The sequence below is a fragment of the Heloderma suspectum genome, chromosome 4, assembly GCF_057233095.1.
Source record: "Heloderma suspectum isolate Gila_16-S chromosome 4, 16-S_ref, whole genome shotgun sequence".
Lineage (NCBI taxonomy): Eukaryota > Metazoa > Chordata > Lepidosauria > Squamata > Helodermatidae > Heloderma > Heloderma suspectum.
Window position 1 is genome coordinate 238,251,418 of NC_139461.1, and position 25,406 is coordinate 238,276,823.

The 25,406-nt window shown below is 47.0% G+C and overlaps 2 protein-coding genes across 5 annotated transcripts; one reads left to right on the top strand and one right to left on the bottom strand.

Annotated features, from left to right (window-relative positions):
• Positions 1-908: 908 nt before the first annotated feature.
• On the top strand, positions 909-22,479 carry LOC146348299 (E3 ubiquitin-protein ligase TRIM56-like). Of its 4 annotated transcripts, XR_014790590.1 has the most exons (4): positions 909-937; positions 2,852-4,815; positions 8,124-8,242; positions 10,467-12,025. XR_014790590.1 is itself a non-coding variant. In XM_084852814.1 (3 exons), exons 2-3 carry the CDS (start codon positions 2,869-2,871, stop codon positions 22,439-22,441), a joined length of 1,950 nt encoding a protein of 649 aa, XP_084708940.1. In that variant the 5' UTR covers positions 909-937; positions 2,852-2,868; the 3' UTR covers positions 22,442-22,479. The 4 variants fall into 4 exon arrangements, 3 of the variants coding, with proteins under 3 accessions (XP_084708940.1, XP_084708938.1, XP_084708937.1); XM_084852814.1 differs by lacking the exons at positions 8,124-8,242; positions 10,467-12,025 and adding an exon at positions 22,439-22,479; XM_084852812.1 differs by having other exon boundaries at positions 8,124-12,012.
• TMEM125 (transmembrane protein 125) lies at positions 7,000-18,393 on the bottom strand. The gene is made up of 2 exons (XM_084852815.1): positions 18,208-18,393; positions 7,000-11,677 (listed from the first exon to the last, which is right to left on the bottom strand). The coding sequence occupies exon 2, from the start codon at positions 11,348-11,350 to the stop codon at positions 10,679-10,681; it is 672 nt and encodes a 223-aa protein (XP_084708941.1). The 5' UTR covers positions 11,351-11,677; positions 18,208-18,393; the 3' UTR covers positions 7,000-10,678.
• Positions 22,480-25,406: the final 2,927 nt, after the last annotated feature.

Sequence of the window (25,406 nt, forward strand, 5' to 3'; positions counted from 1 at the left end):
ATGCCTGCAATTATCATCCAATTCTGACCAAGAGAAAAAAAGTTACAGCATTTTTAAAATTTCCCATGATAGTCAACATGAAGCACAAAGCCTTGGTTTTCTGACCCTTCGCTCAGGTTTGGTACTGAGCTGAAGTGGATGGACTCCAAATCAGCCTAAGCGGAAGCAGGATGTTTTCCAAACCACTGAATCAGGGTCACTGGGCACCACTAATGTATGTATCTGTGCGCGTGCACACACACACTAGAGCTGTGCACTGACCCCCATTTCAACTCAGACATATATACAAACTTGTGTTATGGGCCCATACCCCAGATCTTTTAAGAACCTACCAAGGCCCTACGTTTCCAAAATGCACATCTAATACCTCTTATATTTATAAACAAACGAAAATTAAACTCGTTACTAGTATCAGCGTTTAACTACTTCTTCTATCATCTTTTGCCCCACAGACACCAGCACAGCCCTAACCCTGCATTGAGCAGGGGGTTGGACTTGATGGCCTTGTAGGCCCGTTCCAACCCTACTATTCTATGATTCTAACCCTGCCCGTTTTATTTACATTGATTCCTATGTACTCCCCCGCCCCCATTCTTCCCCTTATATGGAGGATTCCAATCAGAACCGGAAGTGAAGGCTGTCTGTGACGCTTTCTTCCTTAAATAGCTCCTAGCTGCCTTCAACTGCGACCCTAGATCCATGGCTCTTTTAAGGAGAAGTCGACTGACGCCCCCTTTTTCTGCAGGCATGACTTCCGGGCTCCTTTCGACCCACCTTTTGAGAGTAAACGGAGATTCCAAACCACGCAGAGGGCGTGGACCAGTTTCATCTTTCTAGCTCTGCGATCACCAATGAGCGAGGTAGAGCGGCTTCTGGAAATGACGTCGCGAGGCGGGAGCTGCGTGGCGGGGGGCTGCGTTGAAGAAGGCATTCGCAAGTATGTGCACGGCTGCGTGGGGAGAGACCTTGCGAGGGCACGGCCGGGCAGCGGGAAAGGGGGCCGGCAAAGGTCCCTGACAAGGCAGCCAAGGGACAGAAGAGAGCGGCCTTCCCCAACCTGGTGGCCTCCAGAAGTGTTGGCCTGCAACTCCCATCAACCCCAGCCAGCATGACCGATGGGAGTTGCAGTCCGACACATCTGAAGGGCGCCAGGTTGGGGAAGGCCGCGCACTTCTGTCCCTTGTCTGCTCACGCTGGCTGGGGTTGATGGGAGTTGTAGGCCAACACATCTGGAGAGCCTCTGGTTGGGGAAGGCTGGCAGAGAGGGAGGCGGAGGAGGCGTGGGGCCTACATAGCTTTCCTCCGAGAGTCCGGAAAGCATCGCCCGGCTCTTCTCCTCTTGCGCTGGTGTGTTGCAGGGTTCCGTCTTTCTCTGCGGGGCTGAGGATCGCTTCGCATTTCCTGAACCAAGAAGTGAGGCCAGACTGGACGTTCATCGTGACGTTCGTCGTGGAGTTTGTTACTGTTTTGAATTAAAGGCTGGAGTAGGAAAGGAGGCTGAGTCGGATCAGTGTTGTGATGGGGGAAGGGGGCCTTTGAACCTTTGCCTCCGCTTCAGTCCAATCCGAGTCGCCTCCTCCCCACGCCTGCTGTTAGCAACGGGAGGAAAGTTCCTATTGGGACTTTCAGAAGCATGAAAGTCGTATATAGATCGTCGTGTTTGAGCATCTCACTCACAGGGCTTCTTGTACTCGGCAAATTACAATTATCTCGGATTGAAACATTGCAGTGCCAGGGTAGGGGTGACCCTCAGACAAGTAGCTTGCCTCCCGCCCATCCCCATATGCTCAACTCCTGTGATTACTTGAAGGATAGCCACTTTTCACATATTTGGAATGCTTTATTGTCATAAATCAGTATATATAAAGAGCATTGCCTCCTGGGGCTCACATCTGTCTTTTGGGGACAGAACAGAGGAGGGGAAGAGAATGCTGGAAGAGTGCCATTTCTCAGTCATAGAGGCTTTGTGCCTTTGGCAGCTATTTGGTAGGAAGAAGTTCAGCATGTTAAATTTCTTCATCCCATTACCTCCAAGCCAGCCAAGGCTGCATCAGTTCAGTATTTGCCAGTCATTCAGCTGCTAAAGGCAATATATGCCTGTCATTCAACACTTAAAGGTAATGCGGGAAAAGAGGTGACAAGCCTGTACACTTCAGGGCATGTGAGACAGGTTTTCCAGTATTATTCACTGCTCAGTAAACATGATGGCTAGCACGTGGAAATTATAACTGAATCATGAACTGGAAATGAAAATGAGGTTGTAATCCTAACTATGTTTACCTGAAAGGCAACTCCATCAAAATCAGTAGGATGTACTTCAGAGAAAATATGCTTAGGCTTGGGAGTATTAATGTGAAATATACTGATTTCTCTTCCAAAAATCTTAACATATGGGGCAAAGCTCCCCCCACAATGCCCTTTCCCTTTTTACCTCCCTGCCCCATGCTCTGGTGCTATCACTGCGCATGGTTTTCATGCTTTTTCCTATACTGGGGTGCTTCAGTGGTGTAGGCAATGTGTAATATACGAGAAGCCCATCTTTGCTTGCCTCAGTTTGGCCAAGTGCTTTTCTGTCCCATCTCTTCCTCATCTCCCATGTGCTACAATACTGACGTTGGTAATTTATTTCCAGCTCCTTTATGGGCAGCTCCTGGTTCCCTAACCACAGTTCCTTATTTACATTTACATCTCTGTGAACCAGAGCTTTACCTCCCTTCTGATGGGTTTGAGAACTAGTAGGTACAGAGCTAGTGAAGTTCAATGACACAACTTCTCAACCCTCTTCCCAAGGTGGATTACTTGGTGCGGGACCTGGGTGGCCCATGGTGACTGACTTTTGATCTGTTTGTAGCTCTGCCAGGCAGGAACATGGCAACCCAGAGCTCCACATCACTGCAAGATTTGATCCGGGAAGATTTTTTGACCTGCAAAATCTGCTACGACCTCTACATGGTGCCCAAAATCCTGCCATGCCTGCATAGCTACTGTCATGAGTGCCTGGAGCCCCTGGTGGAGAATGGGACCTTGCAGTGTCCTGAGTGCCGTCTGCAGACGGAGGTCCCAGGAGGTGCTGCTGGCCTGAAGACCAACTTCTTCATTAATGGTCTCTTGGAGCTGTTCCAGATGAAGCACAACAAGGACTTCGAGTGCACAATCTGCGCTGCTCAGAAAGTTGTGGCTGCCACCTCCCGTTGCCTGGATTGCAAGGATTTCTTGTGCCAGACGTGTTCTCAGGGCCATTGCTGCTCCCGCCTCACTCTGCACCATAAGGTGGTGAACCTGGAAGAGTTCCTGGCTGGGCACTACGACACCGAGGTGAGGTTCTTGCAGGAATTGTGCTGCCAGGGTCACCCACATGAGGCGCTTCGTTTCTTCTGCGACACCTGCAGCTTGCCCATCTGCAGGGATTGTCGCATGCTGGACCATTTCCAGCACAAAGTGGTCTCCATGGCCAGTGCGGTGCAGCGGGAACGGCCCTCTGTGGAGCAGCTGATCAAGAGCCTGCAGGGAACCATTACTGGCATCTCTGAACAAGAGAAAGCTGTGGAAGAGGCGATGGACAAACTGCAAGTGGAGGGAGAGCACATCAAGGAGAAAATCTGCAAGTATGTGGAAGAGATCACTACTTACATCTTTGCCCAGAAGGAATCTGCTTTGGCCAAACTGCACGTCTTCCTAACGGAGCAGTTGGAAGGGTTTTGCCTGGCGCGAAAGGAGCTGCAGATTCAGAAGGACAAAGCAGTGAGCACGCAGGAGTTTTCTCAGCATATTCTCTGTGTAGGGAAGGACTATGAGATCCTTTATCTGGAAGGGATGATCAGGAATAGGGTGGAGGAGCTTCAGGCACACAGGCTGCAGCAATTCCCAAGCCAGTTCCCAGAGCTGGCCATTGCCTGGGATGAACCCCAGCAACTCTCTGAAGCACCACTTTTCAGTTTTGTGTTTCCTGGGGAGCAGCCAGGAAGAGATGTGCAGCGTTTGGAGCCAGGCAGCCAGTTGCTCACTTCTCTTGGCGAGGAGAGTGGGGAGGTTATTGACACTCTTTCTGATGCAGGCTCCTGTGTGAGCAGGTCGGACTCCTCCGCTAAGAGCTCCTCCTCCTCCTCCACTGCCTGCGGGGTAAGAGCAGAGTACGCTTATAGCTTTGAACAGGATCCATCCTCCAGGAAAACCCCCAATATCACTGGGATTGCTGTTGTGCCTCGCACTGGCCAAGTTCTCCTTTTGGATCAGGCCAATGATGAGATCAAGCAGTATAGCTCCAGTGGTCAGTTGCAGGGAGGGATTCCTCTGCCCATTCCTGATGCTGACTCTGTCTTTTGTGGTATCTCTGTCTGTGGAGAGATCCTGGCCTGTTCCTCAGAGACTCATCTTTTTTTTCTGACTCTTGATGGCCTATTCCTGCGTAAACTGCAGATGAGAGGCTCCGAGACCTCCTATGCCCTTGCCTCATATCAGGACTCTTACGTGGCTGTTAGCGAGGGAACTCTCTGTTCCATCTCTTTGTACAATCCATCTGGGTTGTGTGTTGGCAGAGTCCAGCCAGAGGGCTATCATGGGGGAAAGTTCCTGTTCATTGCTGTAAATAACTGGGAGGAGTTTGTTGTCTCGGACTTCATCAAAAAACAGATTGTGATCATGGAGAAGTCTGGGCTGGTTCTGAATGTGCTGAAACCCTCAACTTCACTGTTGACAAAGCCATTCAGTGTCTGTGTCGACGAAGACAGGAACATTTTTGTGGTCGATCAGTTCAAGGTGATACAATTCTCGGTGGATGATGAGACTGGGAAGGTGGTGCTGAATGACCAGGGTCAGGTGAGAAGACCTAGAGTCTTGGCCATTGATAATGAGAACCTCATTTTAGTGAGAGAAGATGGAAGCACTGATCTCTATTGCTTGTAGTTTGCTATTGCTTGTCAGAGTATTAACTAAGTGCCTAATTATGCTAGTGCTCAGCATTCTTACTGGCAAGACGCCAGAGAAGTCTCACATTGCTGTGTTCATTAGATAATGGGATGGACTTCAGTCTTTACTAGAGCCAAGGTTGCTGGCCAGGATCAGACTCTGGGTCAGAAATGCTGCTGTAGCGAAATCAAATGTGCATTGCTGCAGGCGGCTGTGCCTGATGCTGTTAGGGCTTGACCTGGGAATAATGGCAGTAGAGCAAGGTCTTCACTGGCCTTCAAACTGTGCTTTGCACTTACACAACAGCTCTGATCTTGACTCTGCCCAGACCTCTAGTGTCTGCCGCTCCAATCTGTACCTCAGATTAATGGCCTGCTTCTTTTTTGGAACCAACATTCCTACCGTCTCTGACCCTGGGGGGCGGGGTGGGGGGTGCGTCAAATGTTGGGGGAGCACATTTGGCCTTCGTTCCATGGGCAATAGACTACCTGTTCCTTTTCCAGCTGAGTGTGTAGATTCCAGGCATCAGGGCTGGTGCTGGGGAAGCCTCAGCCCCGCCTTTATATTTACAGAGATTATGTAGGTTTCTTACATTCCATTTCCTCCACCTGCTGCTGCTATGGGGCAAGAACAGTTGTGTGTTGCTATTGGTTGGATTTGTTTGGGGATGTGGCGGAGCGCCTTGCTTAATTTGAACTAGGCCTGGTGGCGAGGGCATGCGTGCAGACATTAGCTTTCCTTGAACACCAACATGCATTCTGTGTGTGGCTTTTGGGAACAAGGATGTGCATTTTCACACGCATACCTCTTACCACACACGTAGATGCTTTTGCATAGCTCCTGGGTACCCGCACAGTTGTAACTTTTCCATAATCGTCCCACCTGTGTTGCTTATTTACTCTCTGCATAGCAACTATGCCATCTTTGCAACTGGCTCCACATGGGAACTTGCTGAGGAGCTGGGACCAGGCAAAATGCATTTCAGGCTTGGGAGTAAGAGATCAAAAGGACCAGCTCTGGGATGTCTCCTATACAACTCTTTTTTTGAGGCACACCGCTTAAGACCCATGTCTTAAGATGCATGCCAAAGTCAATTAAGAATGGCTTTATGTATATCTAGTCAGTACAGAGAAGCATGAATGTTCAGTAGCCATGGTTGGCTACTGTCCAGTCTTTCTACAGTGCAGTCCAGTAGAAAAGTAACCATTCAATATATCCTGGCTTTCTACTTGCATACCCAAGGATGTACTTATAACTGTTCTTAAGGACACACTTGAAAATGTGGGGCTCAAGATTACTTTCCGCAGCCACATGTACTGGAAGGGGGCCTCGGTGCTGTTCTCTCTACTCAAGGCCAGAATGGTGCCCACTAGTTGACTGAGTGTTGGACCAAGGTTAAGGTGCACATTTCCCCAAGGGATTTCTTTCTCTGCCTGGCAAAGCTGACTGGCTTTGCATGCGCTGAGGAAAGAGAATACAAATCTAAAGAGGAAATGATCCTATGCTTTCTGCAAATCCAGTTCCTGCTGCACCAGCTAGCCCGATTCCACGGTGGGGATTTTTTTCACCCTTGACTAATCTTGCACCTAAGTCGGGACACTGAGTTTCCTTAGGGTAGGGATGTGTGACACTTTACAGATATTATGTCAGTGTTGCTTATGTCCACGGAGTGGTGGCCTGGAGTGCTTCAGAGTCGCTGCAGCCAACAAGTTGAGCCTCTTGCCTTTGTACCAGTCTTCTCCAACCTGATGTCCTCAGATGTGTTTGATTCCAACTCCCATAACTCCCAGCCAATGGCCACGCTGCCTGGGAATTATGGGAGTTGTAGTCCAGCACATCTGGAGGGTTCCAGGTTGGGAAAGGCTGCTTTATCATTTGACTTTCTGCCTCTCCTCTTCTGCTGTTGCATTTTTCTCCCCTTCCTTCTGTCAGATCCATACTGTTGCAGATATGAAGAGGAGTGAGATAGCCCTCTGCTGAATGCCATTATGCCTCATGAGTAGCCAGAGTCAAGGATGCTCCCTCTTGCATTGCTTTATTGCATTACATGTTCTTACAGTCTTAAGAAAAAGTTGACATGTTTTCAGTGTATGCTTTTGATATTAATAAAATGATGTTAATGGCTACTCTATGGGACTTCTACTCATCTCAAACCATGACTTATCAGCAATAGTTTCAGTACAAAGTTCTTTTGAACTTCATGGAGATGGGTAAACGTTATGCCTCTTCAGTCCATGCCTGGAGTTGCTACCACTTGAACTGTGAATATTTGGGAGGACCTCACAGTGTGGCTTGAGTAGAGGATACTTCTCTACATTGTGTTAAATGCATATTGTTGTTCCGTTTGGAGTGCTTATCTAGAAACCAGGAGCTGGAAAACAAGGAGTGATTTGTGTGCTCCTCATTTCCCTCCCTTCTCTGTATGCATGTTTATTTATTGAATTTGCATCCTGCCTTTCTTCCATCATGGAGCACAAAGTGGTGTATACCGGGTCCCCTGCTGGTCTCCCATCCAGGCACTCACCAGCCCTAGACCAGCTTACCTTCAGAAAGGCTGCTTGTATTATGTGCTATATCTTGCCTCCCACAACTGGCAGTGGTGCTCCAGGTTTTCAGGCAGAGATCTTCAGACCGAACCTGCAGTGTTTTGCTTGTAGAGTAAGGATCCAGAACCTCTGTCAGCCCGAGGGCCAAATTCCATTTCAGAGAAGCTCTCGGGGGCTGCATTCTAGTGGTGGGCTGGGCCAAAAGCAAAGGGGGTGAACACTAAGCTAGCATTCTCTGGAGTTCTTGCTTATCGTTGCATGCAATTCTAGCATGAAAAAGGGCTGCAACTTTGACTTTCAACTGATTTTGTAAGATAGAAGACAAGTATGACTTCAGAGCCTTAGACTTCAGGGTGTAACAAGGTGTAACAATCCACAGCTGGCGCCAGTTTCTTTGCGGGCATGGGAACAGAACCTGGTAAAGTAGGGGTCATGGAAACGTGGGCAATTTGGGATGTGGGGAGCAGAGGCAAACCTGCTAACATGTTCTCCGCTAAGGTGTCCAAGTGAAATTGGCTGTGACAGTAGCTGGAGCTGAAGAATAGATACCCTTAAGCTCATAGGTCTGAGCCTTGAATCAGCTTGGGGAGTAACTGGCTGCACCCCACACTCCTAGTACGTGAAGCAACAAGCCATTACAATCCCTGTATTTTATTTCACATTGGTTTTCAGTGCACACAGATGAATCAAGATGAGATTTAAAAGGGCGACAGGCTGACCCAAGCAACACCACCTTTTCCCTGGATCCAGCATTGTGAGAGCTATCAGGGTCACTGCTTAAGCAGATGAAGGTAGCCTGCTGCATTGCACTACAACTGAGAAAGGGGTGGGGGGCATTCTTGGGACGTCTTCCTCTGCAAGCAAACCCCACCTTGGTTCACCAACAGAGCACTCCACACGCCTCCTTTCCCTACTACCATTGCTCAAAAAGTTGACAGATGTTGCATTTGGAATGAAAAAGACAAATGTAAGAATTGGTGTCTAATTTGCATTAGTTAATCGGAGTGCACAATTCAGAGTTTCTTAGTATAGAAATCCAGATCTCCTGTTCAACAAAGTCAGGTAAGCACATATATGGCTTGTGTTTGGTATAAGGACAAATGGGGAACGTGTAGCTCCAACTTTACCATTATGTGATCACAGGAGACCCTTTCATGTCTCCCTTCCTTTTGTAAGCCTTTCATTGAGCCCAACCTACCCCTTTTAATTATGCAGCTGTAGCAAACACTGCCTCGTGCACTACCTGTGTGGCATCAAACCCAAGGCAGAAGCAGCCGATTCCTGGGCTCCTTCATGAAGCAGGGCTTAGGCCCCACCTCAAGATACAGATGTAGTTACACTAGGCTGGGGGAAACTACAGATCAGGAGTAGGTGTAGTATTTGAGTTGTATGCATCCAATGTTAGTCCTACCTAGAGTAGACCCATTGAAATGAATGGGGCCTAAGTTAGACAAACATTGGATGCATCCCATTGACATAAGTCAAGTAGTGCCCATTGATTTCATCTACAAAAAGGGCCCTCAATATTTTGAGGCCAGGGGCACATTTGGAATTTGGAATCCTTGTGAGCACTTTCACAAAATCACTGTCATGGTGGGCGTAACCAGTCACAAAACATCAGCATGCCAACCTCCTGGTTGTTGTTTTTTAAACATTTTCGTAATTAAAAAAAAAATCTTTAACAAATCAGGAGGGGCAGGGAGCCTGATGGGCGCTAAGGGAGGTGTCTGCAAGCACATTGGTGCCCATGGGTACCACACTGGGGATCCCAGATCTACATCCTTTGGGGTAGCAGGGAATGGATAGACATGGCAAGCCCACTAGGCTGGATAGAAACCACACACACTTAGTCTTGTCAGGTCCAGGGCAAAATAACCCTGTACATACTCCACCAGTGATAATGATTTCCACTGCATAGAGATCTCCAGAGTAGCACCATTAAGCAAATTAGATATTATTCCATCCTGCCGTATGAAGTAGCCCCCCGCCCCCTGTACCAGCTCTGTCTGTCATTCGTATATTCCAGTCCTACATATTGATGCTTCTGGATGAGTACACCCACTCTTTTCTCCTGCTGTAAATGGTGGGTCGTAATAGTGTTGTGTTTGGCCAACCTCTTCAACCTGCAGGCTAGGAAGATAAAACACTTTGGAAATAAGCTCCATGTAGCTTAGCTATCCTTTAGCCTATGTAGATGGACTGGCCAGAACAAAATGGTGTGCATGCTATGGTTCTGACAATCACACCACACAAGCACAAAAATGCATATTAGGCACCATATTCCATTTCTGGAGAATTGCAGCTGTCATTTTTGAGACTTCAGTTAATAAGTGGGGCAATGGTTGGTGCTACCTCTGAAGCCACAGCTGGGGCTGAGCAGAATTTTCAGTGAAACTGGTGTGAAAGAGATACTCCTCAGCCATCCACATTCCAAACCCTCTAGTCCAGCCCTCTCCAAGTTGTTGTCCTCCAGATGCTTTGGACTACAACTCAAAGAATTGCTGACATTGGCCATGCTGGCTGAGGCTGATGGGAGTTGAAATCCAAAGCATCTGGATGGCAGCAGACTAGGAAAGGCTGTCCCAGTCCCTTATAATATTGTTATGCCAGAAACCATTTCTTTGGAATGATGGCTATTTTTTCCTCTGATGGAAAAAAGAGATAAAGTCTCAGGATGCTAAAAACATATATCTGGTTTTATTCCAAGAAGAAGCCCTATGAGTTTCGGACCTGAATATCAGTCTTCTTCAGGGATTAGTTTTTTTAAAAAAATATAAATGCGTGTAGAGATCTCTGAAAAAGATAAGTCATTTATTCAAAAAACCTCACCCCTGAAGAAGGCCCATACCCAGGGCTGAAGCACATAGGGCTACTTCTTGGAATAAAACCACATGTATGTTTTTCAACACCTGGAGTCTTTGTCTCTTTATTCCACTGGATCATTTTGCATGTTCTCCGGTTTTGTTTTACCCTAACTTTTCCTCCTTCCACACTTTTCTCTCCCACTGCTCAAAGGTGAAGCTGCGGTCCCTGCCCAACAAACCCAGGCTGCTCTCGCGGCACTGCCACAACTCTGCAGTGGAGATGCCATCATGTGGCTGAGTTCAGCTTGGAACGTGGCTGCTGGGTCAGGCCGGTCCATGCAAAGTAAAGTGCAAATGCCCATTCAATGTCAAGAATTCGAGCGTAGGGTGAAGGTTGCAGCCACCAGCCCGTTGGCTCGAGGGTTAAATGAGATTTGCCATGCTGGAGGTAGCAGGCAGCTGCTGGTCGGCCGAGATGCGCCCTGATATGGTGAAGAGGGTACTGTTGTTGCCAGCATCCCGGGCTCGAGGTGCAGCCAGACAGCAGGAAGTCCACATCAAATACAGGAGTAGGCTGAGCAGGACGATGGCCCCAGAGGCTGTGAGCACAATGCCGCTGATGAACATGCTGGCAAAGGGGCGTGGCGCAGTCGGGCTGGTGCCCACGCTGGTGGCGGACAGCGCTGTGAGGACTGTGCCGCACACCAGCAGCACCAGGGCCGCCAGCAGCAGCACGGCACAGTCCGAGGCACCGCCGCTCTTCAGCAGCTCAACCTGCTCCCGGCGGCGAATGCAGTTCATGTCCTGGATGGCGGAGCTCAGCAGCTGCTTCAGCAGGACCAAGAGTGCCAGCAGGCAGAGTGTGGTGCCCACCGCCAGCCTCCACTCTCCGGAGCGGCTGCTGGTGCTGTAGAGCATGGTGATGCCCCCGACCCCACAGGCCAGGATCAGGGCCACAGCCACCCCATAGCAAACCAAGGACTTTCTGGGCTCCTGGAACCACCACAGCTCCACGTGTTCCTCCAGGATATTCCTCTGGATCTGGCTGGCATTAGCATGGGGTCTGGGTGCACCCAGGTGCTCTAATTCAGGCATGGTGGACACAGGAGCGGCTCATACACACAAAGAGGAGAATGAAGATGCAGGTGCCACTTTGGCTGGCACTTAGGGGCACAGCAAGCCAGGTGGGTGGGACATTTCCTCCAGGGGCGGAGTAGGCAACCGTCTCACTCGGTTCCTGTGAGAGTGGCTAATGGCAGAGTTGAAAGAGAACAGCCCATTGGTTAGTCTGCTCTGCTGGAAGCACTCGGAGCACAGCACAGAAAAGATGGAAGACTTCTGTCGGAGGTAGAAGGTGGTGGAACGTGCTGCAGTGTCTCGTAGCTCATTCACTTCCAAGCTCACCAGACCCCCGACCTTGATCTGAAAAGGAATCGACAGCAAAAGATTATCGGCTGAAGATTGCTTCTCAGAAAGGAGGGTGATCCTTCGCCCATCGAAGCTTTGCTCCAGAGTGTAGAAGGATTAAAGAGAGAGAGCCATGAGGACAGGTCCCTTAAAGTGAAAACACCACTCCTTATGGGGTCAGCTAATGTCCATTCAAGTAAAACCTGCTTTTTATGGGCAGGGCTGTTCTATGCCATGTCTTAGAAACATAAATCAACATTCTGTACTGTGGCAAACTTACTTCTGTGCCAAGAAAAGCAGGATCCTGCTTTCATAAGTAAATTGTAATTAAAGCTTGAATTGTCTGTATGAAACTTTTGGATATATTTTCTGGTTTTGCACAATTTTGTTTCCAGTGGCCATAGAGTCGCCCCCAAATTATGCAGGAAATGCTCATATCTCTACCATCTACACACCCCACAGCTTTTTACTAGTTTCACCAAGCATTGCCCACACATTTTGAGGGCAATCTTATCTTTGCAGTGCTTAGAATCCTTTAAAAAAGAAAGGAAGACAGAAGCTGATATCCTCAGGATGTTGAATTTTTCTCTCTGTATTAACATCTCTTCTGATATATGGCAAGCATGTCTTACAATGTCCCCCAATGTAGTGCTCTCCAGATGTGTTGGACTACAACTCCCATCATCTCCAGTCCACATGGCCAATGGGTTGGGGAAGGCTGAATTGCACCCAGCATTGCTTACTGGGTCGGAGTCAGAGATGGAGAGGTAGATGGAGCGGCAGGAGTAGAGAACCTCAGGTTCAAGGGCCGGATCCAGCCCTCTTGGATTCCTCAGAGGGCCCTGCCCACTTTCCCCCAACCACTGATCATTTGTGGCTTCCCAGCTTTTCTACAGCCCCCCCCCCCAATTCTAAAATGTTGAAATGCATCTCCTAAGGCTTAGTTAAACTATGCTGGTATTTTTTTGCCTCACTCCTTTTGTTTTCAGCCACACCCACCACTGGACTGCAGCGCCCAAGAGTTTCCCTGAAATGGAATCCAGCCCTCAGGCTGAAAGAACTTCAGCAGTCCTGCTAAACATGAAAGTCGAAAGCATGTCGCTGGCTCTCGGATTTTTATCTGGGGAATCAATCACATTGTTTGGGGGAGTGAATCCGAGCATAAAACCAGCAAGATGGTAAGGGTTACGCTCCACTACAGTTCCATCTGCTAAAACTTGCAGCCTACAGAGATGGCTTTTGGCTTTAAGAAACAAAACAAAAGCATGGCAGGAAAGCACACGTGGCGGGATGTCACATCTACTTTGCGCCTGAGGGCGCTATGCACAATATGCATTAGAGGCTCAGTCCCGTGGGCCTTTTCAAACTAGTCCCAACAAGACCATAGAGACATCTTACCAAGCTTGCTGCATATTGGTGACTTACATTAGAGATGAGAAACACTCAGAATAAAAGTTTCAGATATATCTGCCTTCTAAATGTCAAAATCTTTCTTACATAGCTAATTCCATAATATATTTTGCAAAAATGATAAAAATCTCTGTCCACATTAATTCTGTAACTTCGTCAAATTCAATCTTTTTGCCTAAGAAGCAGCACTCCAAGTTTTTGAGGGCCCTTGGGCAAGACACCCTCAATGGATCCCTTCTCACTGCTATTGCTCCTCATCCCTTTTTCCATCATTGCTACCACTTGCTTGCTTGACAGGCAAAAAGTGAGTGAGGGAGCAAGTAGGCAGTGGCATCTACTGCTTCTCTTCCTTCTCACCATCACCATTGTCCGGGCCAGAGGGAGAGGCAGGTTAACAAGCAGGTTGCAATGGTGAAGAGGAGAAACAAGTCCCAGGGCTCTTGTCTGCTGGGATGTGGGCCCTTAGCAAGTGCCCGACCATATTTAGCTTTGATGCCAGCATTGCTGGTAAGTTCCTTTTATTTCACCATTTTGCTACCTGTATGTTTGTCACTCGAATTTCTTCCAGTTTCTCCTTCTAGCAGTTGCACCCCTTGACACAAAATTTATTTTGTTAAATTCCCTACTTTGTTTTGTTTTTTCTCCAGGCAAACCATCAGTCTGTGGCATTTCACAGCACAGAAACATTCATTAGTGCAGTGGCAGGCTGAATGTAACCAAAATAAGAAGTCACAGCCACAGCCATCGGGGGATAGGAAGGAAGGTAGGCTGCGGGGGGGGGGGGGAATCTCACACCGATAGTCAGAAGAATTAGCACTGGAGGCTGTGAGGATTTTGGGGGTGGAGCAGCAGAAAAGGAGTGGGTGATGGAGGGAAATGTGAAATGAATTTCACACATTGATTTAAAATAATAAGCTACCTTTTTGCCTGCATACTGTCTGGCAAGATTGTAGGGCAAAGTAGCAACATTTATAGATGATGCAAATTGTTTGAGATAATTATTAATGAATTTATTTTCAAAATTTGTATACTGCTTTTTAACCACCATGGTTCTTAAAACAGTTCTCAATATCCACTGAAACAATTCAAAAATATGCTCAACAATCACAAAATCAAAACAGTGGGGGGAAAATATAACAGGCCTGGAAATTGTGCAGGCCAAAAAAAGCAATCAAAGTAAGCAGAAATAAAACGTGCCTTCCACATGAGAACAGCCTAAAAAGCCTGGACTCCAGCATACAAAGAAAACAGCTAGAAAGATACGGGTAGGCAGGCTTGGATATAAATCTATAAAGATCAAGAATGATTTGGGAAACGTTAATAAGGGATATGCAGTACTTTATATAATACTAGAGCTGGCGGGCATCCTGTGAAATTGAAGCACAAGATGTAATTTCTTACAAAGCACATGCAAAATACATGGAAAATAGCAATATCCATAGCCACTTCCTTAGGTACTCAGGGCATTCATCCTCTTGACTAAATAGTAGATTACCAGATGCTAGCAATGATTGGATAAGCATTAGTGTCCTCAGCTATTACACTTAAAACCTGACTAAAGGGCTATATGGGTCTACCACAGTAAAGCTGTGCTTATACCCCTGCAATAAAGCCTCTTCCCAAGAGGCCCTTAAAGTGAATCCCTGTCTTTCAAGGGATCAGCCAAAGGTCTTGCTTTGCAATGACCTCCCACTTAGGGTCCTTGTAGTGACAGCACAGCTCACTTTTAATGGGATAGGTCAGTGGGCCCTTCAATGCCAGACCTCCCCTCCAGGAATTCCAAGAGTTTCCACTCACTGATACTGCAGTCCCGGGTATCCCCTCAGCAAACTTTCCTCCAGGAGCTAAGGTGCAAGGGTCCCTGCCTCACGCATCAAACCGTAAGCTGTGCTAGGGCTCCTGGAACAAGTCAGCCAAACATCCCTCAGCTTAGCAGTGCTTGCTTCTAGTGCTGGCAGCAAGGACAGCGATAGAGGGAGAGAACCCACACAGTAATAAAGCCCCATTCACTGCACCAGCCTCACATGGTTCCTCATCAGCATCTGCCTCTTGTCACCAACTGGCTCTCCAGCTTGTTGGACAATAGATGCTTGCGTCAAGGCTGCCTTAACCCTTGAGATATAGTCTTTGTTAGGAAGGAATTGAGACCTGGATTGGGTGCTACGGCTTCCTGCATGATTAGCTACGTCTTCTTTGTCACCGCTCAGGATACAAGTTCATGAGATTTATCTAGCCCAGCTTGGATTAGGTTGCAGACCTTGCCAACACGTAACCACACATTTCTACACATTCTTCCCCACCCTCTCGGCCTGCCCCTGCCATGCACTTCTGACTTCTCCCTCTAGGTATCCTGTGAAGTGTCCCCTTTTCCAGGCAGGAAGTGTGAGTGCTAAGTATACCTATTAGGAAGATTAGGCGGAAATACTAATGCTGGTAACCCTTTCTCATGCAAATCTCTGCTTGGACAGTTTCAGAATATCTCCAGGACCTCAACAGCAAGACTCAGTTAGAAGAATACTGAAAGTGATAGTAGGGGTGCTTCCAGAAAGATGACTCCTAGCACAATCGAAAGGCAACTATTTTGTCTTTTCCTCCTTAACAGACTTTTTGTAGAAAGAAAAACGGCTGAAGAAGAGAGGATTACATGGGGATTGCAAAAGGAAGACAATGATGGCTGGATGTCCGCTAAAATCCTGTGGATGAGGCAGAGCTTCCCTCATGTGGAAGCACCTTAAGAGACCAGAAAATGAAATAATTTTCATGGGTAAATGGATGCTCTTTAAGTCTATATGGCGCCCCTTAATCTTCCCAGGCTAATCTACCTTTCGATGCTCTGAAATCAGGTTGGGATAGACCTTTATTTCAAGAGGGCTTCCAGACAAGGCTTTTATGGCACCATCGGCCTGCTTCATTCATGGAATTTTACAGGGGCTGCAGATGATGCATCTTCTACTCGGAACCCTCCCATGTTTTCCCACTGCTTCTTCCATTTTTTCCCATCCTGCAGAAAACCCATTTAAGGAAAAAACACACAACTGACATTGCTGCACAACACTGTCTGCAAGGTAATGCTAGCATACCTCTATCTGGAAGCACCTATGTAAACAGACCCCCTCGCTAATGTAAATAAATGAAGACACTTCCGGTGCAGGTACCTTATATCCTGCCATCTAGGCTGGCAGCTTAAGGCTGCAGCCCTATACCCAATGGGGAGTGTGCCCCATTAAACTCAAATGGGAGTTACCTCTGAGTTACTTCTGTTTAGGATTGCCGCCTAAAGCTTCTTGCAGGATGAAACACAGAGCTCATTCTCTTATTATTATTACATATTTGGGTGAGGAAATTTCACATACTGGTTTCACTTACATCTCCTGCAAGTAGAAAAGCATTACTTAGTGCTGTGCCAAATTTTCATGAGGTTTGGTTTTCACTGTCAAAGCTGCTACTTGAAAATGTTTGTTAAAAAATAAACCCTAGCCCTGAGCTCCCGTGATGTGATTTTTTTCTTGTCTCTCCATTCTGCGGGGCGGGGGGTGCTCATGCCAGTGTACCTCCCACTGAAAGGAATGCAGTAAAAAAGACATGACATCCATTTGGGGATGTGTATCCAGATGTGGATGTTGTATCTCTGTACTTCATTTCTTTCAATGGGAAGCACTTCCAATATGCATTGCAGCTCAAGGGAGTGCTAACCTGGTTGCATTAGGAAATGGGGACATGTACCCATTATAAACAGCTTGATAGCCTTCTGCCAAGAAGGGCAAAAATGGCTGGAAAAGTCGTATTAGAGGGTATGAAAATATCCACAAAATGCACCACCCTGTTTTGGATCAGTGCTAAAATAAGTGCACTTTTTGTGTGTGGCAGATATCAATTGTGGGACTAAGCAGCACAGCGAAAGGGGCTACTTCTGAGTGCAGGCAGAAATTATGTAATATGGGAGAAAAAAACCATGAGGCCCAATAATGATCAGCTGCTGTATCACTAAAATCTACCACTATCTAATGCTTCAATCCCATTCACGTTTATTTGGGGATCTATAGGACTTGCTTTTGAGTAAACAAACGTTGAGTAAACAGGCAGTAAATCTTATTCTGGCTGCAGCAGTTAAGGAAACTTTAGTACAGCAGCAACATTACAGGGAACTAAGGGGGTGGGCAGCTAGATAATAGCAGACCCCATTTATCCTGATAGCAGACCCCATTTATCCTGGCCAGTTGATTAGCATCTTGACCAAGGACTGCTGGAGATTCGCCTTGGCAGAACCAGGTGGTCAGAGAGAGGAGGTGTCTGATCCAGACACAGCCTGACAGTGTCAGGCCAAGTCCCCTCTCCAGCAGGGACAGAGCATGAGATCACTGTTAAAGTGAGAACAGGCTTGTTCAGGGCAAACTGCCAGCTGAGGTCAAACGTACAGAGAAATCAAAGCAAAGCCACTGGTAGGAGGACCAAGAGGAGCTAAATACAACCTTTCCACCCTAGCTGTGTGTGAAGTTTGAACTGTGGGCAGAACAAGTGGCTGTGCCCTGCTGATCCTAGATCATGGGCAGTGGCATGAGATTCAAGTCCATGTCTCCATCCACATCACTTAGATGCCGAGCAGGCAAAAGAGCAGCTGTGCGCTCTAGGCGGTACTTGCCTGGGAGTTGTGCTGCTGTTGACACACAGACAGCTTAAAACACTGCTCGCTGTGTTTTGCTAGAGTGCCTGCCAAGGATTACAGTCAGCTTGGTTTGTCAGCTAGTCAGCATTAACCCATATGGGAAAGGACTTCTCATGCTCATTCTCATCCCTTCCTGTGTTTAGCCTGGGGGACTACTGGATGAGGATAACCATACAGGAATAGTGGTGCTGAGGTTCCTTGATCCCCTTTCCACATGTTCTCATATACTTTCCACTATTTCTCCTATCCTGAAGGTGTCTGCACTGTGGGTAATACCAATACCTCAGCAGTGTGTAAGGATGCAGTAGAGTATGGACAGGAAAGATAAAGAGGGGGGGAAGAAAGAATTTGTTTCAGTCCTTTGGAAAAGCTTTCATAAGGCAACCCCTCCAAACCATGACCAAACGGGAAAAGGACAATGTGTTGTGGAGACAAGTAGATATTTGCTGGGAGGGACATGGACTCTACTCACCTAAAGCTGAGTTTTCACAGAAGATGCTGTAGCAAGATTTTTCCTTTGCCCAGGCTCTTGGGCTGGCTGGGATGCTTATGCTGTATTCTCCTTCCATTGGAGTTGACTGATGGGACAATTTTCAGGATGTGGCTGGAGGATAACATTAAAATCTACCTTCTTCCCTCACTGCTTGAGTCTGCCTGTGAAGCAACAGGTGCAAGTCCCACCTTCTTCCTGTGTCTGCCTTATACCAGATGCCCCATCTGATAGGCTTGTAGCATGTGTTGACCTTTGCTCAGGCAGGTACATTCTCAAGCAGGGTGGGGTTGGAGAGACAACCTCCTGTTGTCCTTGGAAACATTCCAGCCTAGTGACTGTGTGCTTGAGGAAAGAGGAAATAAGAGAGCAGGTGGAGCAAGGGAAAGGAGGATATACATTACAGAAAGAGGTAAGCAAATACAGGGTGACAAAGATTCAAAGTAGCCCTCACAAGGCAGGTTCATTGTAAGACAGTTGACTTTTCCTGCTTAAAGAGCATCACAGCCACAATCTGCCTTTTGCTAAGGGGCAGTAGAGAGACATGGGACCAATGATTAGGCAGCCAGGTGGTGCCAGGCAGAAACATGGCCACCCTGCACTTCTGTGTGCCTATTAGGAAGTTGGGACCCTTTGACATACTTCTTGGAAATGAGAGCTTTCCTTGGGGCCAAAAATGAAGTATTTTATTGGACTTTGGGAGATGAGCAGAGTCTCATCTCAGTGCCTAGGTGCCTAGGATAGTATGTTATGATTTAAAAGGGCGTAGGGACTTGCAGGAATATTAGTTAAGATGTGATTGGGTCAGACTTTGGCATGTAGCAAAGCCTTTAGATCTCAAGACCTCTACATCCTGATGGTATAATCTAGAATTCAGTAAAAGAATAAGATGCTTGCATTGTAGATTAACAAGATGGGGAGATGGGGAATTTTGCCTAAGATTTGCACTATCATACACATGTTTCCCTTTTCCGCATTAACTTAAAAGTTCCAAAATCCTGTTAGCATAGATAAATCTATTCAAGTAGTTCTGAGTGGACAGTACCTTTACCACAAGATACTCAAGATAGTTTTTCCAATACATCATTTATGTTATTTTGGGTATAGACAAGACGTTTACCAAAAACAGCTTTGCATCCTATTTGGTTGAAAGCCAGACTGAATTTGTATTCCTAAATTCCAGTAACAACATATTTCAGTACCACATTACCTCATACTTCCCCAAAGGTGATTTATGAGAACTGGTCACTCTCTCCCAGGTGTGCCCTCCTGGGTACTCAGTGCAGCACCAACAGCGACTCGAGGGTCAGGGAGGGGGGGTTGCCGTGGTCTATAGGAATTCAATCTCCCTCTCTAGGCTTCCTGTCCATTCGAGTGCAGATCTCGAGTGTTTGTACCTTGTGTTGGGTACCCGGGACACAAAGTACAAGATTAGGGATTCTGTTGGTGTACCGCCCACCCCATTGCCCATCAGACTCCCTGCCTGAGCTGACAGAGGTGGTCTCGGACTTGGTGTTGAGGACCCCTAGGATGATGGTCCTGGGGGATCTCAACTTCCATGCCAAGGCCGCTGTATCCGGGGCAGCTCAGGACTTCATGGCCGCCATGACAACCATGGGGCTGTCCCAACATGTTATCGGCCCAGCTCATATAAAAGGACACACGCTTGATCTGGTTTTCTCGACTGGGCAGGAGGATGGTGATCTGAAAGTGGAGGAATTAACATCTGTCCCTTTGTCATGGTCAGATCACTGAGGTTTAGACTCCTGGCAGCCTTCCCCCTCTGCAAGGGTGGGGGACCTATTAAAATGGTCCGCCCCTGGAGATTAATGGATTCCGATGGATTCCAGAGGCCTCTGGGGGATTTTCCTGCTGGTATGGCTGGTGCTTCTGTCAAAGCCAGGTCGCTCTGTGGAATGCAGAGATGACTCGGGCGGTTGACACGATTGCGCCCAAGAGCCCTCTCCCTCTGAGCAGAGCCCGGCCAGCTCCTTGGTATACACCTGAGCTGAGGACAATGAAGCAAGATGGGAGATGGCTAGAGGAAAACTCATGCAGGTGGAGGAAAACTCATGCTGAGTCTGACCGAATATAGGTAAGAGCCCACTATCAAGCCTACTCTGTGGCGGTGAGGGTGGCAAAGAGACAGTTCTTTTCCACCAGCATTGCATCTTCTCAGTGTCGTCCAGCAGAGATTTTCTGAGTGGTTCGCGGCCTGTTACATTCTGGGCCAGGGAGAGAGACGGTGGAACCCTCGGTGGCATGCTGTGATAAGTTTGCAAGGCACTTTGAAGATAAAGTCACGCAGATTCGTCATGAATTGGACACCATGATTAATGCTGTTCCATTGGTAGAGGCATTCAGAGCACCATCTGGTCCAGTTTTATTGGATGAGTTTCAGTTACTGAGGCCTGAGGATGCGGACAAGGTGCTTGGCCAAGTCCGATCGACCACTTGTGTGCTTGACCCTTGCCCTTCATAGCTTATTAAATCAAACAAGGAGGGGATGTCCGGCTGGGTCCAGGAGATTGTAAATTCCTCCTTGAGAGAGGGAGTGGTGCCTGCCGCTTTAAAAGAGGTGGTAATTAGACCGCTCCTGAAAAAGCCTAACCTGGACCCAGAGGATATTAATAATTATAGGCCAATGGCCAACATCCCCTTCCTTGGCAAGGTGCTTGAGCAGGTGGTTGTAGGACAGCTCCAGGCACTATTGAATGAAATGGATTATCTAGATCCATTTCAATCGGGCTTCAGGCCTGGTTTTGGAACGGAAACTGCCTTGGTCACCCTGTGGGATGACCTCTGCCAGGAGAGGGACAGGGGGAGTGTGACCCTGTTGATTCTCCTGGACCTCTCAGCGGCTTTCGATACCATCGACCATGGTATCCTTCTGGATAGGTTGTCTGGGTTGGGAATTGGAGGCACTGCACTGCAGTGGTTCCACTTCTACTTGGATGGCTGATTCCAGAAGGTGGTGCTGGGGGATTATTGCTCTGTGCCATGGCAATTATGCCATGGGGTTCCACAGGGCTCTGTTTTATCCCCCATGCTGTTTAACATCTACATGAAACCGCTGGGGGATGTTATCCGGGGGTGTGAGCTGAGGTGCCATCAATATGCGGATGACATCCAGCTCTACCTCTCTTTCTCATCAAAACCAGGTGAGGCAGTGGCTGTTCTGAATCAGTGCCTGGGCATGGTAATGGACTTGATGACGGCCAATGAACTGAAACTCAATCCATACAAGACGGGGGTACTGTTAGTGGGTGGTTCATCTGCCCGGCTAGGTGATATTCAACCTGTTCTGGAGGGGGTTGCACTCCCCCTAAAGGATCACGTTCGTAGTTTGGGGGTGCTCTTGGACCCAGAACTGTCACTTAAGGCACAGGTGAACGGAGTGGCACGGAGCACTTTTTATCAGCTTAGGCTGGTATACCAACTATGCCCTTATCTGGACAGAGATAGCCTAGCTACTGTTATCCATGCTCTGATAACTTCTCGTCTGGATTACTGCAATGCGTTATACGTGGGGCTGCCTTTGAAAACGGTCCGGAAACTTCAGCTGGTCCAAAATAGGGCAGCAAGATTGTTAACGGGGACTGGCCTGCGAGCTCATATTACGCCAGTACTTTTTCAGCTGCACTGGCTGCCAGTCCATTTCCGGGCCCAATTCAAAGCATTGGTATTAACATTCAAAGCCCTGAACGGCTTGGGGCCAGGTTACCTGAAGGATCGCCTCCTCCCATACGTGCCTGCCTGGACCTTAAGATCATCATCAGCGGCCCTTCTCCGTGAGCCCCTGCCAAACGAAGTGAGGCGAGTGGCTACTAGGAAGAGGGCTTTTTCTGCTGTGGCACCCTGGCTCTGGAATGAGCTCCCTAGTGAGGTTTGCCTGGCACCTACATTGTATTCCTTTCGGCACCAGGTGAAGACCTTTTTATTTTCCCAGGCATTTTAGCATTTTAGCTTTCTAAACTTTTAGCTTTGCTGTTTTAAATCTGTATTTTAAACTCCTGCACTGCTGCTAGGTTTTATTGTGGTTGTACTTTCTTGGGCTCCAAGATCACCGCAGACGGTGACTGTAGCCATGAAATTAAAAGATGCTTGCTCCTTGGGAGGAAAGCTATGGCAAACCTAGACAGCATAGTAAGAAGCAGAGACATCACCTTGCCGACAAAGGTCCGTCTAATCAAAGCTATGGTTTTCCCAGTAGTAATGTATGGCTGTGAGAGCTGGACTATAAGGAAGGCTGAACGCCAAAAAATTGATGCTTTCGACGTGTGGTGCTGGAGAAGACTCTTACGAGTCCCCTGGACTGCAAGGAGGTCAAATCAGTCCATCCTAAAGGAAATCAACCCTGATTGCTCATTGGAAGGACAGATACTGAAGCTGAAGCTGAAATATTTTGGCCACCTAATGCGAAGAGAAAACTCCCTGGAAAAGACCCTGATGCTGGGAAAGACTGAAGGCAAAAGGAGAAGGGGACGGCAGAGGATGAGATGGTTAGAGAGCATCACCGATGCAATGAATATGAACTTGAGCATGCTCCGGGAGAGAGCGCAGGACAGGAAGGCCTGGCGTGCTATGGTCCATGGGGTCACGAAGAGTCGGACACGGCTGAACGACTGAACAACAAAATTGTTATATTGTGGTTTTAATGTTCTATATATTTTAAATTGTTTTATTGTGCTGTTTGGTTTTAATTTTTGTGAACCGCCCAGAGAGCTTCGGCTGTTGGGCGGTATAGAAATGACATAAATAAAATAAAATAAGAAGGAGCACTATGATTTCCATTTTACAGATAGAGAACCATTTCCATTCTGTCCATTCAGTGAATTCATGTCTGAGTTCAGATTTGAAGCTGACTAACTTCAACAATCCACCCACCAGATCACACTGACTCTCAGTTCTGTCAACATAAGCCAAGGGCCACCAGGGGTTTGAAGCAGCCTTAGTGCTAGGAGAGCTGCTGATGGTGACTGACAGCAGCAGCAGCTTAGGAATCACTTCCCTTCCTCTTAGATTAATGCCTAGTCTGTTTTCTTTCACTACTTTCTCACACCAATATCTGTCTCCTATTGGCTCCTAAAACATCTGTACTGCCCTAATGCTTCCTCCACATTTCCCACTTGCCTCTTGTTCCTAACAAAAAAATCACTATTCCAGAAGGTAATGTCATTTCTAAGCTTCACCAAGCTGTTAGATTTTATAATTCTTCAATTTCTTCATATCTTGATATCTCTCCTGACTTGTGTGCATTGTTACAATGCCACAGTCCTTTCCCAGAAATGATCATGGGCATATCTTAGGGATGGACAAACATGCAATTTTTGAATTTGTTGAGGCTCTCCTAATTCTTTCTCGAAGCTTGTTTTGCCTTGTTTGTGTTCCTCAATGTGAGCATCTCTTTCAGTTGGGAAAAGTGCACATTATTGAAAGTGTGCAATTTTTCTCAATTGGAAAAATACGCATTTTTTTCCATCAGAAATGCACATTTCCCCTCATAGGCTAAATAGGCATTTTGGGGGATTTATGCAAATATTATGTCCAATGTAATGTCCAGTGCTGTGTATCGCTGCACTACAATCCACAAGTTTTATGTAAGTTTGTGGCAGTATTTCTCATTCCAATCCAGTGCTCAAAGCCTTTCCCCTGATTGATTCCAATTTGCAAAACTGTACACAATAACTAGCCACCTTCCTCTCAAGTGGTCCTGTCTGATTTAATGAGGTACATTTTAGCAGGAGACAATGCTGCACTGATACTGTGCCTCCAATGATTACAGCTAAAGACACATAGGTGTTACTAGGACAATGATGGGAGAACACACATTCAAATGCAGCCTGAGTGTGCTTCAGGATGGGAAACATGTTCCATAATGATGTGGACACAAAGCAGAACACTAATGTACCTTTCTGTAGAGAAAACCTAACTTGTGATACTGTATTACATGAGCACAAAGATTTGCTCTGCTGCCTCAGAATCCAAGGCAGAGGTGTGAGTGTGGCTAAAATATATAATGAAACTTACATTACTATTTTGCAGCTGTTCTATGAACATCCTCTGATTTAGGAATTATCTGCTTGCAAATGCTGGACTCCATAATAATGGTGAGACGTTTCTTCAGTTTTGAGCAGCTCAGTTCTCTTCTCTTGTTAGGATGAAGCCATCTCCTTTTGGGCAGGTTGTCAAACTACTTAAGTGTATATGTGTGTATGTGCACACGTGCCATAGGAAAAACTTCTGACCTAAGGACAGCTTTATACCATGATGCAGCTAAAGCTAAACAATTAGGGAGTGTTTTACAACACCTGTCAGAGGAAGATCATTCCTACCCACCTAGTAATTATCAACAAAAGATTGAATCACATCTGTTTTCATTACAGAAAGAACTGATGATGGACACAGAGAAGAATATTGGATATGAATGATCTAGGATTTGTAGGCATGCGAGCACACTCCGGGAGAGAGCGAAGGACAGGAAGGCCGGGCGTGCTATGGTCCATGGGGTCACGAAGAGTCAGACACGACTTAACGACTGAACAACAAATAGCAATATTTAGTTTACAGAGGACAATGCAAGTAACTGACTTTGGACAGCACCTTCCTTCTTAAGGCATCATCACTACAGATATTTTTAAATAATAGTTATATATTTATAATTTAGGGAGGACCTCTTGCTTTCCTTTACCCTTCAACAATGTTAATCAGAACTGGAGCTTCATTCCCTAAATCTCTTTGCATTTGTTACCCACAAACCACCTGCCAATTTGCATGGCATTCCAGATCAGTCTCCAAGAATCGGCACAGAATGTGGTGAATGGCACTTAAAACTGAAAGGGGCTGCAGCGGTTAGTCAGTGTGGCCCAATGCACTTATATAGGGATAAGCAATGAGTGGCTTAGAAGATCAATCTAACTCCCAGGACAGTTCACAGTTGGCCCCTATCACAGCTCTGGATCTTAAGGGCCTCCCTTATCATGCACTTCAGGCTCTTTCTTCCATGTAAGCTGAGACAGAGGCAAAGGGCTTTTTAACCCACTCCCCCCATTGTGAACAGCTACCATAGGAGTTGGTCAGTAAGTAAAACCAAAGTGGCTGATTCTTTGGCTCTTGCTCAGTACACAATATAGCCTGATTTAAAAAATGTTGCTGACCACAAATCATATTTTTTCAGTCAC